At 38.8% G+C, this 16,405-nt stretch overlaps 1 protein-coding gene and 1 pseudogene across 1 annotated transcript; both read right to left on the bottom strand.

Annotated features, from left to right (window-relative positions):
• Positions 1-2,237: 2,237 nt before the first annotated feature.
• LOC137182623 (C-C motif chemokine 4-like) lies at positions 2,238-6,482 on the bottom strand (annotated as a pseudogene).
• Positions 6,483-8,252: 1,770 nt separating this feature from the next.
• On the bottom strand, positions 8,253-10,373 carry LOC137182622 (monocyte chemotactic protein 1B-like). The gene is made up of 3 exons (XM_067588969.1): positions 10,137-10,373; positions 9,179-9,296; positions 8,253-9,081 (listed from the first exon to the last, which is right to left on the bottom strand). Exons 1-3 carry the CDS (start codon positions 10,201-10,203, stop codon positions 8,967-8,969), a joined length of 300 nt encoding a protein of 99 aa, XP_067445070.1. The 5' UTR covers positions 10,204-10,373; the 3' UTR covers positions 8,253-8,966.
• Between the last annotated feature and the right edge of the window lie 6,032 nt (positions 10,374-16,405).

Raw genomic sequence — 16,405 nt, 5'->3', positions numbered from 1 at the left:
ATTTGTATCGTCTGCAAATAAAATTGTTTTTAGTGTTCTTGAAACCTCACATATATTATGAATGTACAAAATAAACAGCAATGGTCCCAACACTAAACCTTGGGGAACCCCACATTTAACCTTCAGTTCAGTTTAGTTGTGATTTAACATGATTAATTTGCACATATTGATTCCTATTCTCTTGGTAACTGGTAACCAAGAGAGTACTACTCCTCTGATTCCATATTTTTGAAGTTTCATTAATAAGTCATGGTCAACTGCATCAAATGCTTTTTTTTCAGATTTAGGAATACTCCTACAGCATATTCTTTATTTTCTATAGCAGTTGTTATCTCCTCCACAAATTCCATGAGTGCATATGAAGTAGTCCCATTGTTTCTAAATCCATATTGTTGATCACACAGTGTATTATGTTTTATGATAAAGTTGTCTAATCTCGAATAGAAATTTTTTTCCCAGAATTTTAGAGAATTGTGAAAGCAAAGAAACTGGTCTGTAATTTGAGAGTATGTGTCTATCTCCAGCCTTATATATGGGCATGACTTTAGCTGTTTTCATTTTACTTGGAAAAACACCAGTTTTTAGATATTGATTGTATATATATATATGTTATGGGTTTCACCACACAGTCACTTATACTTTTGACCAACGACATATCAATGTCATTCCTGTCTGTACACTTCTTGCTCCTTTAACAATGTCAATAATTCTTTTTCATCTGTTCCCTTTAGAAACATTGATTCCTTTACATGTACATTTTTACTTTCCACTTCATTTCCACTGCTAGTGTTTGCAATCTCCCCTACCAAACCAGGACCAACACCAACAAAAAAATTCATTAAATTCATTTGCAACTAAGGTCATATCATTAATAGTTTTATTGGTCTTGGTTAGGAAGTGGTTTGGGTATCTTGTTTTCCCAGTTCTATTTCAAATAATGTTACTCAGTACTTTCCATATATTTTTTATGTTATTTTTGTTGTCCTCCAGTAAATTACTGTATTAATCCCTTTTACTGCTTCTCATAATTCTTGTCAGTTTGTTTTTATGTCTTATATTTGTGTACCGCTTCTTTTGTTCTCTTCTTTAAAAAATCTTTATATAATAAAACTTTCTTCTTACATGCGTTTATTATCCCCTTAGTTAGCCAAGGCTTTGCAGCAGCTTTCTGTTTTACTACTGTCTTTACTAGAGGACTGTTTTTTTCATAAAGAGCAGTTGTTATGGACAAAAATGTGTTATATGCTTCATCTACATCTTCCACATCGACTTTGTTCCAGTCTTGTATGATCAGATCTTTAAAAAAAAAAAATTGCCCCCTCTGTTTTTCGTCTAATTATTTTGTAAGTTGTCACATCTTTATTTGTCCTTGTACAGCTCTGAATGACCGCAAACACTGGCAGATGGTCACTTGTGTCATTTATGATTAGTCCACTTATTACTTTACTTACAATTACATTAGTAAATATATTATCAATTAGTGTAGCACTGTGTGTTGTTATTCTGGTTGGGCGTGTAATTGATGTGTATAGACTCATACTGTACATTGAATTGATGAGTTCATATTGTGTTTGAGTGGATTGAACAAATCAATATTGAGGTCCCCACAAACAAAAAGCATTTTCTTGTTATTTATGTTCTCATACATTCCAAACAGCTTATCCCTAAATCTATCAATACATGATCCTGGAGTTCTGTATACACAACTTATTAGTATGATTTTTGATTTCTCTATTTCTATTTACACCATGGTGCATTCCATGATATTGTCTACTACTTGTGACATGCTTTTCATAGATTTACTTTTATAGTTTTTGTCGATGTATAAGGCAACTCCTCCTCCCTTTTTTTGATTTCTATTTGTAAAATGCATCTAATATTCCTCTATGTCAACCATGGCAGTTTGTTCCTCGTTAAGCCAAGTCTCAGAGATTGCTATTGCAGTGAATTGCCTGTTCAGTTGTGTTAGACAATGTTTAATCTTAGAAAGGTTTGAATTCAGGCTTCAGGCTAAATTTCTATTTGGTCGCTAATTTCTTCTCTGATGGTTAAATGTCTCTCTGTGGCTGTTGTGTAAATTCATCTCCTCAACAAGAATGCAGTAGAGATCATATAATGTGCAGTAAGTAGTTTGGCTGGACACTGAAGCAGTTGAAGAGTTACAGTGAGCTGTCTAGACTAACATGGAAAGAGCCTGATTCGTTTGAATTGATCCAGTTTTTATGTTAATTGAGTGGTTGTTCAGTCACCTGTTGATGTTGTGTGATTTATGAATGAGTGTGCAGGAGGTCTGGCTGCTTGCTTGTGAGAATTTCTTCATTGTTCATTTTTTAAACTCTTTAAAGGAGCAGCCTTTAAAGACATTTAGAGGGGTTAAATTAAAGCCATTTAGCCATTTAGTGAATGACATATTAAATTGTCCCCCCTCTGATTTCATTAGGTGGGGGGACAATGATATACTATGATGCAGTTTGTTCTAAGATTCCATGTTACATTCTGTTTGAATATGGTTGCTATAATTCAACAGGTTATGCTATAAATTATGTTGGTGTTTTAAAATCTTGTTCCATGTGCCCCTTTTTAACTTTGAGCACCTGCCCCTCTAAAGGTCTCTGTACAGCCCTGCATTTGAACATAAAAACATAGCATAACTTGAATATAAGAAAGTTATGCTATAAACTAATAAAGTTACTACTGTTGGCTGTAGTTGTGTGAGCAGGGATGCATTTCTTGGGCCTAAAGTTTGTGATGACAGTAATCAGTGACACCGGGTTAATAGATGGACTACTGTCAGGGGTCCGAACCGCAAATATGAGTAGTATGAGACTCATAGAAAGATTTTGTCCTTGAAAATAAAGCAAATGCAAAATAACAGCTTGAGAAAATGTTTCAAGCTTATTTGCAGTCTCCAGTGTTTCTTTGTATGTCTTCACCTCTTAATAATAATAATAATAATAATAATAATAATAATAATAATAATAATAATAATAACAATAATAACAATAGCACCAATGATATTAAGTATAGCACCTTTCACAGAAATTAAATTCACAAAGTGCTTCACAGGAATAAAGTTAAAAATAAGACCATAAAAACATACATACAATAAAAACATATGCCACAAGTTAAAATTAACATAAAAAACAAAACACAGGCAGCAAGGTACCTCAAGAAGAAACATATGAACAAATGATCATTACACATCACACACAACTCAAGATGACACAAAAGCCAATTTAAAAAGATGGGTCTTCAACTGTTTTTTAAAAGCTTCTATAGAGACTGCTGACCATATATGTACAGGATGAGAGTTCCATAGTGTTGGAGCCACAAATGCAAAGGCACGGTCACCTTTAGTTTTCAACCAAGAGCGAGGGACAGCCAATAGGTCCTGGTTGGATGACCTAAGTGACCTACTGGCAATGTAGGGATGGATAAGATCCATGATGTACTCAGATGCCTGTCCATGCAGGGCTCTACACGTAATGACAAGGACCTTAAAATGAATCCTAAAACAAATGGGAAGCCAATGCAAAGACCTTAAAATAGGAGTGATGTGAGTCATCCTGCTGGACCTGGTTAACAGCCTTGCAGCAGCATTTTGGACCATTTGTAGCCAGTTCAGAGATGCTTTGCTGAGACAAGTTGAGATGGAATTACAATAGTCCAGATGGGATGACATGAAAGCATGAATGATCATTTCGAATTTCCGGTTGTGATACGATGGACTTGAGTTTTGCGATATATTTGGTAAATGGAAAAAACATGTACAGGTCAGTGATTTAATATGCTGATCAAAATGCATAGCCTGGTCAAATATGACACCAAGATTTCTTAAGTTTGACCTGACAGCTGATGAAAGGGACCCAATACTCTTAGCTACCTGGGGAGCTATACTGTCAGAAGCAATGATGACAACCTCTGTCTTGTCAGTATTAAGTTGTAAAAAGTTGTTTGACATCCAGTCCTTAATAGCAGTCAGACAGTTGTGCAGCACAGACACTTTATCGGGGTTATCAGACTTAAAAGATACATAGAGCTGAATATTGTCAGTGTAACAGTGATAGGAAACATCACTAAATTTGCTGATACCTGACCTAGGGGGAGTATATATAAAGCAAAGAGTATAGGACCCAAAACGGAACCTTGAGGCACACCACAGGAAAGAGAAGCACTTTCGGACGTGTAAGGACCAAGAGACAGAAAAACTCCTATCTGTGAGGTAGGAGGAGAACCGGTCCAGTTTAAAACATGACTGTAAATACAAACATCATATGTATAAAAAACAAGACACAGAACTGTCAGTGGTTCAGTCTAGAAATAGTGGTGTAGCCAATAGCTTATACTCTACTGATGAAACCAAGTGGAGTTGGGAGGCTTTGTTCTTCTACAGCAAATGTAGTTTCTGTAAGTCAATTCAAATTACAACAGTAGCTCACAGTGTTGACGGTCTGACTTTGAGTGTTGTATTAATACCATAAGCAAAACATACTTTTTGTATAATAAAATACACTACATTTCTCTACCTAATAAAATGTAGAAAATATGATGGAAATGTCACAATTATAAAAATGGCATCTTAACAACATTGTGTGTATATAAATACAACTTATCTCAGCAAATCTTATCAGAGCATGTTACAAGATATAAGAATATTTTGTATATATTTTGCACATAGATAGACAGAGAGCTGCTGTTTAGCTTATGATTATCCACCTGCAGATGTTACAGTGGGGATAGTAACATATTTGCATTTAACACCTCTTACTTGAAAAGTTATAGTTTGAAAAGCTGCAGTATTATTCCACATTAACCAGCCAGATTTTGTTCACCGGAGCCTCTGATAGTGGTGTTGCCACGGTTACAGGTTGGATGTCTCCCCTGGGACAAGTTTGGCATACAGGTGGCTGATGAGCTCCTTCACCCAAGGAGCTGATGGTCTGACACACAGCTGACGACCTGCCTCTGTCTTCAGCCTGAACATACAAATAAACAAGACAATGGGTCAGGTTGAGTTCATTCAGGTGAAGATACAGTGATTGGCAATAAATTTCTCTATGGTTGTTTACTTACGACACAGCAGGGATGGAGCACTGCTTGCTGGTCCTGATGTAGCTGACCACTCGGCTTTTAGGCATGGGATTCTAATTGAAACGAAAGCAGCATTTCTTTGGACCAGAACCGCGCAAACCTGCAAACACACAGCTGTGAATGAACAACTCAGCAACATACGACAAACACGCAATCATATGCATCATCACAGTCACAGACGTCATCTGTTGGTCCCTTTTCTCTTGTTCCCTTTTCCATTTCCTTTGGGCCTGCAGGAAGCTATATTGATGCTATTTTTTGATTGAAGAGATTGTGCTATTGTTCAGTTGTTCCACTGTGATACGGAAAAACTCTTGATGAGTGTTATTGTTATTTAGATTGATAAAACACAGCTTCAGGTAATGTATTCACACTCTTTCAGCAGTGTTTTGGTTTTTAACAACTCCATATCCACTAAATGTTCCACTATGTTCATTCTTCAAAAAGATATTCCCTCATTTAGTGTTTTGATAATGGTGGTGGAGAGCACTGTCTAACATGTCGGTCCAAAATCGACATGTTAGACAGTCGACAGTGACTGTGACGGCCATAGCATATGATTCACATCATTTTCATACTCATCAAACCATTCAGTGACCCCTCGTTCCCTGTGAAATGGAGCATTGTCATCCTGGAAGAGACCACTCCCATCAGGATAGAAATGATTCATCATAGGATAAATGTGATCACTCAAAACAACTTTGTATTGATTTGCAATGACCCTTCCCTCTAAGGGGACAAGTGGACCCAAACCATGTCAGCAAAATGCCCCCCACAGTATAACAGAGCCACCAGATCCCCTCACTGTAGGGGTCAAGCATTCAGACCTGTACCAGTTTTTCAGAGCTTTTGATTATAAACATTTTATAATATGATACAATTCCCAGTCTCTCTCACAAACACTGAATGAACATGTTATTGTCGAGCTCTTACCTTCACTGAGAGTGACGGCTGCCAGCATCAACACAAACACAGACAGAGCGAGACGAGGAGCAGCCATCCTGAAGTATGTGTGTTTATTCCCTTTACAGCGTAGCAGTAAGTGACAGTCTCAGTTGAGCTGTATCAGCCTGTTCTATGCCGCACTAGAAGCGTTATGACACGTGTCAAACTGCCTCGACGCGCCTACTCCGAACTTGTTTCGATTTTTGGAGCGTCAAATGAGGACCCAGCGACCAAAGCTGTTTTCTCTGCAGCCGAAAAAGAGAGACATAGCGTAAGTCAGCTGAGCAAAGGCGAGCGAGAGAGAGAGACAGCATCATAACCAGAGCGAGGAGGCAGCCGCCTCGAGGCCCACGCTCAGGAGGGGCTCCGCTGGGGACGTAGAGCGCGACCCCGTGGATGCAGCAGGAAAAGGAGAACTTAACTCTCAGCTTCTTCTATTCATCTATATGGTAGTTCTTATCACAATGGGTGTAATCCCTCCTCCAACCACAATGTGGGTTGCTATGGCAGAGTGGCGCTGTCCGTATTTCTGCTCATTGACTCTTCGGGAACTGAAGACTGCAGAAGCAGAGATTCGAAGTTTATGACTAACTTTGCTGAAAACTTAATCCAAAATATGAGATGTTTGCATCTTTTCATGTTTATGGTGAATGAACAGAGCTGTTTGCATTACTGCATGGATGAGGCCAAACTATCCAACCTCACTTTGCTGTGTGTTGAGCGGGACATAAACACTAATGAGGACAAAGTGGTTGGCAGGTTTTCCACCATGAAGGAGAGGAAGATGAAGTTTTTAAAAGGGATCATGATATGTACAACGTTTGTTAAACTGTTCGGATTATGTTGTTCTATGGAGGATGGAGAAATACACAAATGGACTAACGTTACACTAAACTACAGCAGTCTAAGCAGGGAAAACAACTGGTGAGTGAAACATCCATAATTAGTCTTTATTAACTTAAATTTTGGTTATGAAGAAATCAGTCAGAATAATAGATTCATCTGTTTAACTCCATGCTTATCTCAGCATGTATTTGAATAGGCCTTGTAGTGTTGTAGACCGCTGTGTCTATTTTATGTTTATGTTATTCCCATGTAAGAAAGACATGGTACTGAGACAGAGCACCTGGCTTGTCGCTGTCTATTGGCGGTGGTGCTGAACCATTCATCAATAATTGTACGTAGAGCACCACATGCGGTCCTCAGTGCTGAAACATTTGAACGCGGCTGGCAGCCTGTTTTCTTTTTTGTTCTTCAGAACAAGCATGTCTGAAAGTGGCTTCATGGCTCAATAACAATTTGTGATTATGGATAGGATATATCAGCTATTTTACAGCTGTGAATTTTAAAATATTTTAGAAGGGCCCTTAAGAATGCTCTGCCGCTGGCGGCAGTGGTCGAGTAAGGAGAGCGAGCGGTAGTGAGAACAAAACCTCTGAATGAGAGAAATAAAACATTATATACTGATTATTTCATGGCTGTCAGGTTTTAAAACACAAATAAATAACCATTAAACAGTCAACAGATGATTTACTGTGGACACAGACGCTCCTAGTTTCAGTTTCATTTTCCTCCTCTGCATTTCTCCTTTTCATTCATTTATTACATCCAACTAATGCAGCGATTAATACAAACAACAATCTGATGTCTGCAGTGCGCCATAAGAGCATCAATTGACGTCAGATGACGCGCGTCAATTATCACTTTTAATGCGTTTGGGCCTTTAAGCTGTAAGAAGTTGTTTGACATCCAGTCCTTAATAGCAGTCAGACAGTTGTGCAGCACAGACACTTTACCGGGGTTATCAGACTTAAAAGATACATAGAGCTGAATATTGTCAGTATAACAGTGATAGGAAACATCACTAAATTTGCTGATAACCTGACCTAGGGGGAGTATATATAAAGCAAAGAGTATAGGACGCAAAACGGAACCTTGAGGCACACCACAGGAAAGAGAAGCACTTTCTGATGTGTAAGGACCAAGAGACACAGAAAAACTCCTATCTGTGAGGTAGGAGGAGAACCGGTCCAGGGCACTCCATGAGACACCCACACATGGCCTGAGCACATTGCCTCTCAGGCAGTTCTGCTTCCACACTCTAGTTTATGTAACATTAAAAAGGGAACCAACACCTAGATTGTTAAATAAATAACAGCTATAATTAGAAACTAGACCTTTGGCAAGAAGAGAGAGAACCACACAGAACCAAACTCTGACATGTTATCTTGCTTTAATTCAATGATTAGTAGCATAAGCATAGAGAAATAAATAACTGTCAAATTGGTTACATATCCTTACAGGTAACTGAGTTTAAAACATGACTGTAAGTACAAACATCATATGTATAAAAAACAAGACACAGAACTGTCAGTGGTTCAGTCTAGAAATAGTGGTGTAGCCAATAGCTTATACTCTACTGATGAAACCAAGTGGAGTTGGGAGGCTTTGTTCTTCTACAGCAAATGTAGTTTCTGTAAGTCAATTCAAATTACAACAGTAGCTCACAGTGTTGACGGTCTGACTTTGAGTGTTGTATTAATACCATAAGAAAAACATACTTTTTGTATAATAAAATACACTACATTTCTCTACCTAATAAAATGTAGAAAATATGATGGAAATGTCACAGTTATAAAAATGGCATCTTAACAACATTGTATGTATATAAATACAACTTATCTCAGCAAATCTTATCAGAGCATGTTACAAGATATAAGAATATTTTGTATATATTTTGCACATAGATAGACATAGAGCTGCTGTTTAGCTTATGATTATCCACCTGCAGATGTTACAGTGGGGATAGTAACATATTTGCATTTAACACCTCTTACTTGAAAAGTTATAGTTTGAAAAGCTGCAGTATTATTCCACATTAACCAGCAAGATTTTGTTAACTGGAGGCTCTGATAGTGGTGTTGCCACGGTTACAGGTTGGATGTCTCCCCTGGGACAAGTTTGGCATCCAGGTGGCTGATGAGCTCCTTCACCCAAGGAGCTGATGGTCTGACACACAGCTGACGACCTGCCTCTGTCTTCAGCCTGAACACACAAATAAACAAGACAATGGGTCAGGTTGAGTTCATTCTGGTGAAGATACAGTGATTGGCAATATATTTCTCTATGGTTGTTTACTTACAACACAGCAGGGATGGAGCACTGCTGGCTGGTCCTGGTGTAGCTGACCACTCGGCCTTTAGGCACTGGTTTCTCATTGAAACGAAAGCAGCATTTCTTTGGACCAGAACCGCGCAAACCTGCAAACACACAGCTGTGAATGAACAACTCAGCAACATACAACAAACACGCAATCACATGCATCATCACAGTCACAGACATCATCTGTTGGTCCCTTTTCTCTTGTTCCCTTTTCCATTTCCTTTGGGCCTGCAGGAAGCTAAATTTTATGCCATTTTTTGATTGAAGAGATTGTGCTATTGTTCAGTTGTTCCACTGTGATACAGAAAAACTCTTGATGTGTGTTACTGTTATTTAGATAAACACAGCTTCAGGTAATGTATTCACACTCTTTTAGCAGTGTTTTGGTTTTTAACAACTCCATATCCACTAAATGTTCCACTATGTTCATTCTTCAAAAAGATATTCGCTCATTTAGTGTTTTGATGATGGTGGTGGAGAGCACTGTCTAACATGTCGGTCCAAAATCTCCCATAAGTGTTTAACTGGGTTGAGATCTGGTGACTGTGAAGGCCATAGCATATGATTCACATCATTTTCATACTCATCAAACCATTCAGTGACCCCTCGTTCCCTGTGAAATGGGACATTGTCATCCTGGAAGAGACCACTCCCATCAGGATAGAAATGTTTCATCATAGGATAAACGTGATCACTCAAAACAACTTTGTATTGATTTGCAGTGACCCTTCCCTCTAAGGGGACAAGTGGACCCAAACCATGTCAGCAAAATGCCCCCCAAAGCATGACAGAGCCACCAGATCCCCTCACTGTAGGGGTCAAGCATTCAGACCTGTACCAGTTTTTCAGAGCTTTTGATTATAAACGTTTTAAAATATGATACAATTCCCAGTCTCTCTCACAAACACTGAATGAACATGTTATTGTCGAGCTCTTACCTTCACTGAGAGTGACGGCTGCCAGCATCAGCACAAACACAGACAGAGCGAGACGAGGAGCAGCCATCCTGAAGTATGTGTGTTTATTCCCTTTACAGCGTAGCAGTAAGTTATAGTCTCAGTTGAGCTGTATCAGCCTGTTCTCTCTGCTGTGTGGACTTGTACTCCATCTACATCAACCTTATATACAGGAGCAGAGAAGCCAAGGGAAGACCCCTGGATCAGCCTTCGGAAATTTACTGACGTGTTGGTGCTTACCAGTGGGAGTTTCGCGTGTGTGGGTTTTTACTGTGTGTGTGTCCATCACTTCCTTAAACATCCACTGATAAACCGTGCGATTAACTTTAATAGAAAGTGGAAGTGATAGTTTTTTTTTGTGGGGGCCTATTGCTAGTGTGATTGTGACTGAAACTAAATGTATACGTATTTTCAGTTGTCTCTCTCACTTCCTACAGTGTGTCACAACTGTTGGTGATTTTCTGACATCATGGACTTTTTACACTCTAGGTGTTTGAAAGCAGCAGCATTATGGTTGACCATAAATTTCAGTTATGAACTGCATGAATAAACCTGCTAAACGGACAGAAAAGTTACGAAAACCACATATGCAAAGTTAAATGATGAGTAATTGCTTTACAGTCAGTATGCAATGATGTGTAATTAGTTATGGTTGAAGGATTTTGAGTTCTTTACAGAGCAGGGGTTGGCAAAACTCATTCTTGTGCAACATTAAAACAGACAACAGGTATATCCAAAAGCATTTATTTAACAAAGGATAAAAGCAACACACAATACTAATCTAGCTAAGTGTACCTATATACACGTGTGTGTGTGTGTGTGTGTGTGTGTGTGTGTGTGTGTGTGTGTAGGGAAGACAATAGCAAGATGACTGCAGTTACCTGGTGACTGAGCACATGGCATGCCGACAATTTGGCTGATAAAGGGAAACTACAGAGATAAAAGGCCAGACCATGTGGTGTCTTGAACCAAACTAGGTTTTAACCTCTTAACTGTCTGGTTGTATATTTGTAAAATTGTCGTCGAGCTGACAAAAGCAATTTAAAATCTGTGACGTCATCACAATTTAAAGTCTATGGGCTATGCTGGAACTCACACTGAATAGTTTTGAAGACTATACAGTATAGGCTTCTACACAGACTTAAGTTTAAACAGACTTAATATGATACACTTTACTCTTCGGTTGTCATATTCCTATTTCTATCACTGGCTTTAAACTTAAAATGTCCTTTATTTTTTTGTTTTTATTGTATATGGCCTATATTACTGGACTAAATATAATGGCAAATGATAACAATGATAAATAATTAGCAACACCTCAAAGGGCAGGTTGCCTAACCCAAATGTTACAAAATTTGTTGTTACTATAGGTAGTCACTGTCTGTTATAGTCTAACTGACTGTTCTCCTGTATTTTTACTTTTGTCTCTCCCAAATGAGGCCAGTTATCAAAGCATTACAGACTGAAACATGGTGGCTTCACGAAAACCTCCCAAATACTGTGTCTTCATCAGCAGTGTATTTGCACATTCAAATTGTTTAATGTCCTGAAGGTTTGCAACGCAAAGAAATTGTGGAAGATCAGCCTCCAGTCGAAAGGATGATGGAATGCTGGCCTGCGCTGCTCACAAAAAGTCAGGTATGGCCAACTTATGCTGCACTATATTGAACCACAACAGAAGTAGGCTAATCGTTATTTTCATTTTTGATTACTCTGTTGTTTCATTAGATTATTTTAAGAATTAATTGATTAATCATTTAGTCTTTAGAGTGTCCAAAGTAATGGCAAATGACTACTTTGATGGAAGAAACAAACCTGGATGTTTGTTGTCTTGTCCTGTCATCCTGTCATCTTGTTTATTTTTAAGTCAGCTAAACTAAGGTATATTAAGTGTATTGTAGTTACTTTGGCACAGTATATTAAGCTCATGTGACTTATCTTTATTGAGTTCCTGTCAACTTTATTGAAGTTGACTACACTAAGTTACATTAAGTGTAGTGTATTACAAATCTCACGTAATGCCCACTTGTTTTTGACAGAATATATTAGGTTAATGTGAGTCATAGTTTTAGAGTTGTAACAGCTTGACTGAATTTTACTATACTGAGATACATTAAGTACTCATAACTTAAAAAAAAGAACTTAATCAAATATCACATGTTCATTCCTGACTAGATCCCTGTCTTGTGTTGTATCTGTTTCAGATGTACGTCGCTTTGGATAAAAGCGTCTGCTAAATGAAAAATGTAAATGTAAACAACTAGATACAGTTACGTTTGTTTACTTTTCCTAAGGTAATCAGTTTCCTAATTTTTTTAAAAGTAAACTTAACTTGTTTGAATTTACAGTGTATTGAACATTTTAAAATAGGCAAAAGATTCCATACTCTGAGGCCCAGTGATAATGGGGCACTCATTTCATTGGTATTCAAAACAATGATGAACTGCACAGTAAAATCAGTTTGAGGATTCTCAAGGGTTTTCACAAGAGGGTAAAGATGTTATTTTGAAAGTTTGAACTAAATCAGTGGCTCCCAACTTGGTGGTCAGGATCCTTCATGGGGTGTAAAGAAACATGTGAGTGGTCTCAAGAGGATTAAAGGGGTACTCCATCGATTTTGTATTGAACTCACATAAGGTAGGGGGACTAATGAGAGGCAGGAAAAAAAAAAAAGAAAGGTCTGATTCAAAGCAGCAGAGTCCGAGATATCCTGACAGAGAGTTTAGTATAGTCAAGCTCTGATCCTATGCTCAAAATAATTGAATAGTTTAAGTAGTGTAAACTTAATTTTCCAAAAAAATTCTACTAACTTAAATATTTTGAGTTCCTGTGACATTCTCTTCCTTTTTGAGTTTATTAAACTGATAATTTTTATTAACTTGAACCCTGATCCACACTCCGAACTAGAAGGTGGTGGTAATGCACCTACGCTGGTTGCCAACCACCATTGAAAACCAAAAAGAAGAAGAAGAAATGCAGGCTTTGGAACTCAGGAAAGTGCCACAAATTCCTGCAATGAGGTGGATCTGCGTTTTTAATATTCCGTAGTCATCAGCATCATTGGTCTCACTGTAAGTGTTAAATATTCAAATTTCTTCACATTCTTTTTTTTAAACATTTGTAGATATTTTGAGATTGATCATGTTGAGCTAACTTTGATTTTATCCAAAAGCATTTATTTAACAAAGGGTAAAAGCGACACAAAATACTAATCTAGCTAAGTGTACCTATATACAAGTGTGTGTGTGTGTGTGTGTGTGTGTGTGTGTGTGTGTGTGTGTGTGTGTGTGTGTAAGGAAGACAATAGCAAGATGGCTGCAGTCACCTGGTGACTGAGCACATGGCATGCCGACAATTTGGCTGATAAAGGGAACTACAGAGATAAAAGGCCAGACCATGTGGTGTCTTGAACCAAAGTTTGCCAAACTAGGTTTTAACCACTTAACTGTCTGGTTCTCTGTTCAAGGCCAATTGGTGTATGCTAAAGGTGCCAGGTTAAAACGAGGTTAGTTGCATGCAAGGCCTAGTTACTGGATGTAACATGTGTTAAGCCTGCTAACATTAACCTAGCGGTGTGGCTATGCTGTAACCTGACTATAAGCAACAAGGACATCACAACAACAGTTCAGTGTATAACCTTAACCAAATCAATACACGTACAGTACATTGTTTGGGTTAAACATTCTTGCTTAGCCGTACTATGCTTCACTGTGTTGCTAGGCTATGCCCAGTTGTTACCAGTCCATGAAGGAAGAGATGCTTTGTGGCATTCTGCTTTGTAGCCGGTGAATCCGTGGGTGATTCAGGCTGAGAAGGCTTTGGCTCTGAAGCTGAAAGATGCAGGCGTTGCTGGGGAGACAGCACTCCAGTCGTACAGAGGGCCCAGGTCACTCTTTTGTGTAGAGTTAGTGGCAACTCCATTTCGCGGCTCCTGTACTTGTTAAACTGGCCAGCAGACTTGTGTGTTAGCTGCTGGCACAAGGAAACTTAGTTTCTGAGTGTTAGGCAGGCTCTTGCATCTTCTGCCGTAAAGAAGACTGTGTGTGTCTGCTGTGAGCAGGCCACACAAGAGAGCAGAGAGCTGCTCCTGCAGCTTAAGGAGAAAGAGAGCAAGGAGCTGCTCCTGCTGCAACTCGTGGAGAAAAGAGAAAGATAAGAGGGGAATCTCTAGTTTCGATAACCTGGATCCATGGGTGGAGCTTCACACTTTGGGTGCGAACCCGCAGGGCTCAGGTTTCTTGGAGTCTTGAAACATGTGGTAAACTGTGGTCCACATGTAGTCCCAACATAGCACACCCCTCTCAAGTGAATCTGGACCAGCAAACAACACCATTTTGAACTAAAAAATATATTTTGGAGGATGCACGACACATGTTGGTTTGGGATTCATTGTCCAGGCTCTTTTCTAGCCCTCTTGCTTTGAAACTAATGGAACTGCTTTGTCTCTGTATCACTACACATCAGCTCACCTCAGCACTGTATGTTTGTTTACACATCTAGGTAGGTGAAGCTCTTGCAAAGTGATTCAAGGTAGTTGGGCCACTTTGGAAGCAAGAGGGATGGAAAAAGCATGATAATGAATGCCAAACAAATGTGTGTTGTTGCACATCCTTCAAATCACTTTTTTCAGCTCAAAGTGATGGTGTTTGCTGGTTCAAAAACACTTCATTTGTTTTGGAGAAGAACTGTCCATTGTCCATCACTTGATGGACTGAAGGTAGAAAAAAACCCCCAAAAACCCAAGAAAAACAAATCTGCTTCTCTGCAGTCTATGCATTGCCTCTGTGCACCATCTGTTGGCATCTACGTCCTATCGGACTCAGACTTAGCTTCATGGCACTTACTCGTGTTGTTCTCTCCTGACTAGATCCCTGCTTGTGTTGTATCAGCTCTCAGATGTTCGTCGCTTTGGATAAAAGCAAAATTGTAAATTGTAATTTATTGAAATGAAACCATGTGAGAAGTTTAGATGGAAAAATCACTGTTAACAACTCATAGACATCTGAAATGTGACTACACACTGCTTTTTGTAAGACGTCAGAAGCCAAAACAGCTGGAAACCACTGGTTTCATCTTTAACGATGGGTTGTATTTTCAAAGCTTGTTATATTACTTATTGTGTCAAATCTTCATCTGAAAAGTAACTGTCAAATAAATGTAGTGGAGTAGAAAGTATAATATTTCCCTCTGAAATGTAGTGGAGTGGAAGTATAAAGTAGCATCAAATGGAAATACTCAAGTAAAGTATCTCAAAATTGTAAAAAATGTGTTACTTGTCACCACTGCCCGTAATTGAACTTGACAATGACTCTCATTAGACTCACCCTGCCTGGTAAATCCCCATGTCTTTCAGATTCCTTTCCCCTGGGCTTTCTGTTCAACCAAATTCTAAAACAACCCTGATAACTCCAGGGTTATTTTCTCTTTAGAGAGTTCCCCCAGTGCCACAAAACATATTATACAACAGTTTATACAGGATGAGTGGTGCTAATTAAACTTTAAACTGACATTCATGTGTAAAATCAGTTGAGTGACCCTTTAAAGCTGGAGTGTGGGACTTTTGTCTCCCCCTTCTGGCATGCTCTCATACGCACCCTGAATGACAGGCACACAGAGAAGGCTGGATATGTTTTGATGGTCCACTGGCCCACCGGGATTTGTCCCTGTATGCCCGTTGGCCAGTACACCACTGGCCATAACCTACTGTTGCAGCTGTAACACGGTGGATAAATTGTTTTGAGTGTCACACAACCCTGGTAAAGTGACTCGTTTTACTGTCCCAGTTTGATACATCCGGTCTAACAACATTTGGAAAGTCTAGAAGAGCCACATGATTAACGGCCAAACAGCCAGTGCAGAGAATGTCGCCCCCGACATGAGATTTAAAAACTCCCTATACTGTGAAAATACAGACATTTATCTGGCGGTGATAGACTCAATCAGCATTGTGTGAACTTGTCTGGCAAGAGCTTGAATGTTAAGTACGTTCATTTATATGTAAAAGTTCCGCACTGCAGGTTTAAAGACACAGGAAAGAAAGAATATACTACATTTCTGTTGCACAAAATGATGTTAATAGTTAACCCAGATTTTCTCCAACTACCTTTTGTTTCTTGTGAAATACAAGATACATTCACCTCTTCAGGCTGTAAAAATCACTCAAACAGAAAAATCACTCTCTAATTGAACTGCTCATAACCCATGTAGTCACCAAGGCAATGATGTGGGCTCATAAGCAGAAAGTATTTCAT

The sequence above is a fragment of the Thunnus thynnus genome, chromosome 5 (genome assembly GCF_963924715.1).
Source record: "Thunnus thynnus chromosome 5, fThuThy2.1, whole genome shotgun sequence".
Taxonomy (NCBI): Eukaryota; Metazoa; Chordata; class Actinopteri; order Scombriformes; family Scombridae; genus Thunnus; species Thunnus thynnus.
This window is presented reverse-complemented; position numbering and strand designations above follow the sequence as displayed.

What these genes read in the sequence shown, in the direction of transcription:
- LOC137182622 (XM_067588969.1), bottom strand. Translation starts at nt 10,203, where the DNA reads ATGGCTGCTCCTCGTCTCGCTCTGTCTGTGTTTGTGCTGATGCTGGCA. An exon ending in AGCCGTCACTCTCAGTGAAG is followed by an intron (nt 9,297 to 10,136) that starts GTAAGAGCTCGA and finishes GTGTGTTTGCAG; the next exon opens with GTTTGCGCGGTTCTGGTCCA. An exon ending in TGCTCCATCCCTGCTGTGTT is followed by an intron (nt 9,082 to 9,178) that starts GTAAGTAAACAA and finishes TTGTGTGTTCAG; the next exon opens with GCTGAAGACAGAGGCAGGTC.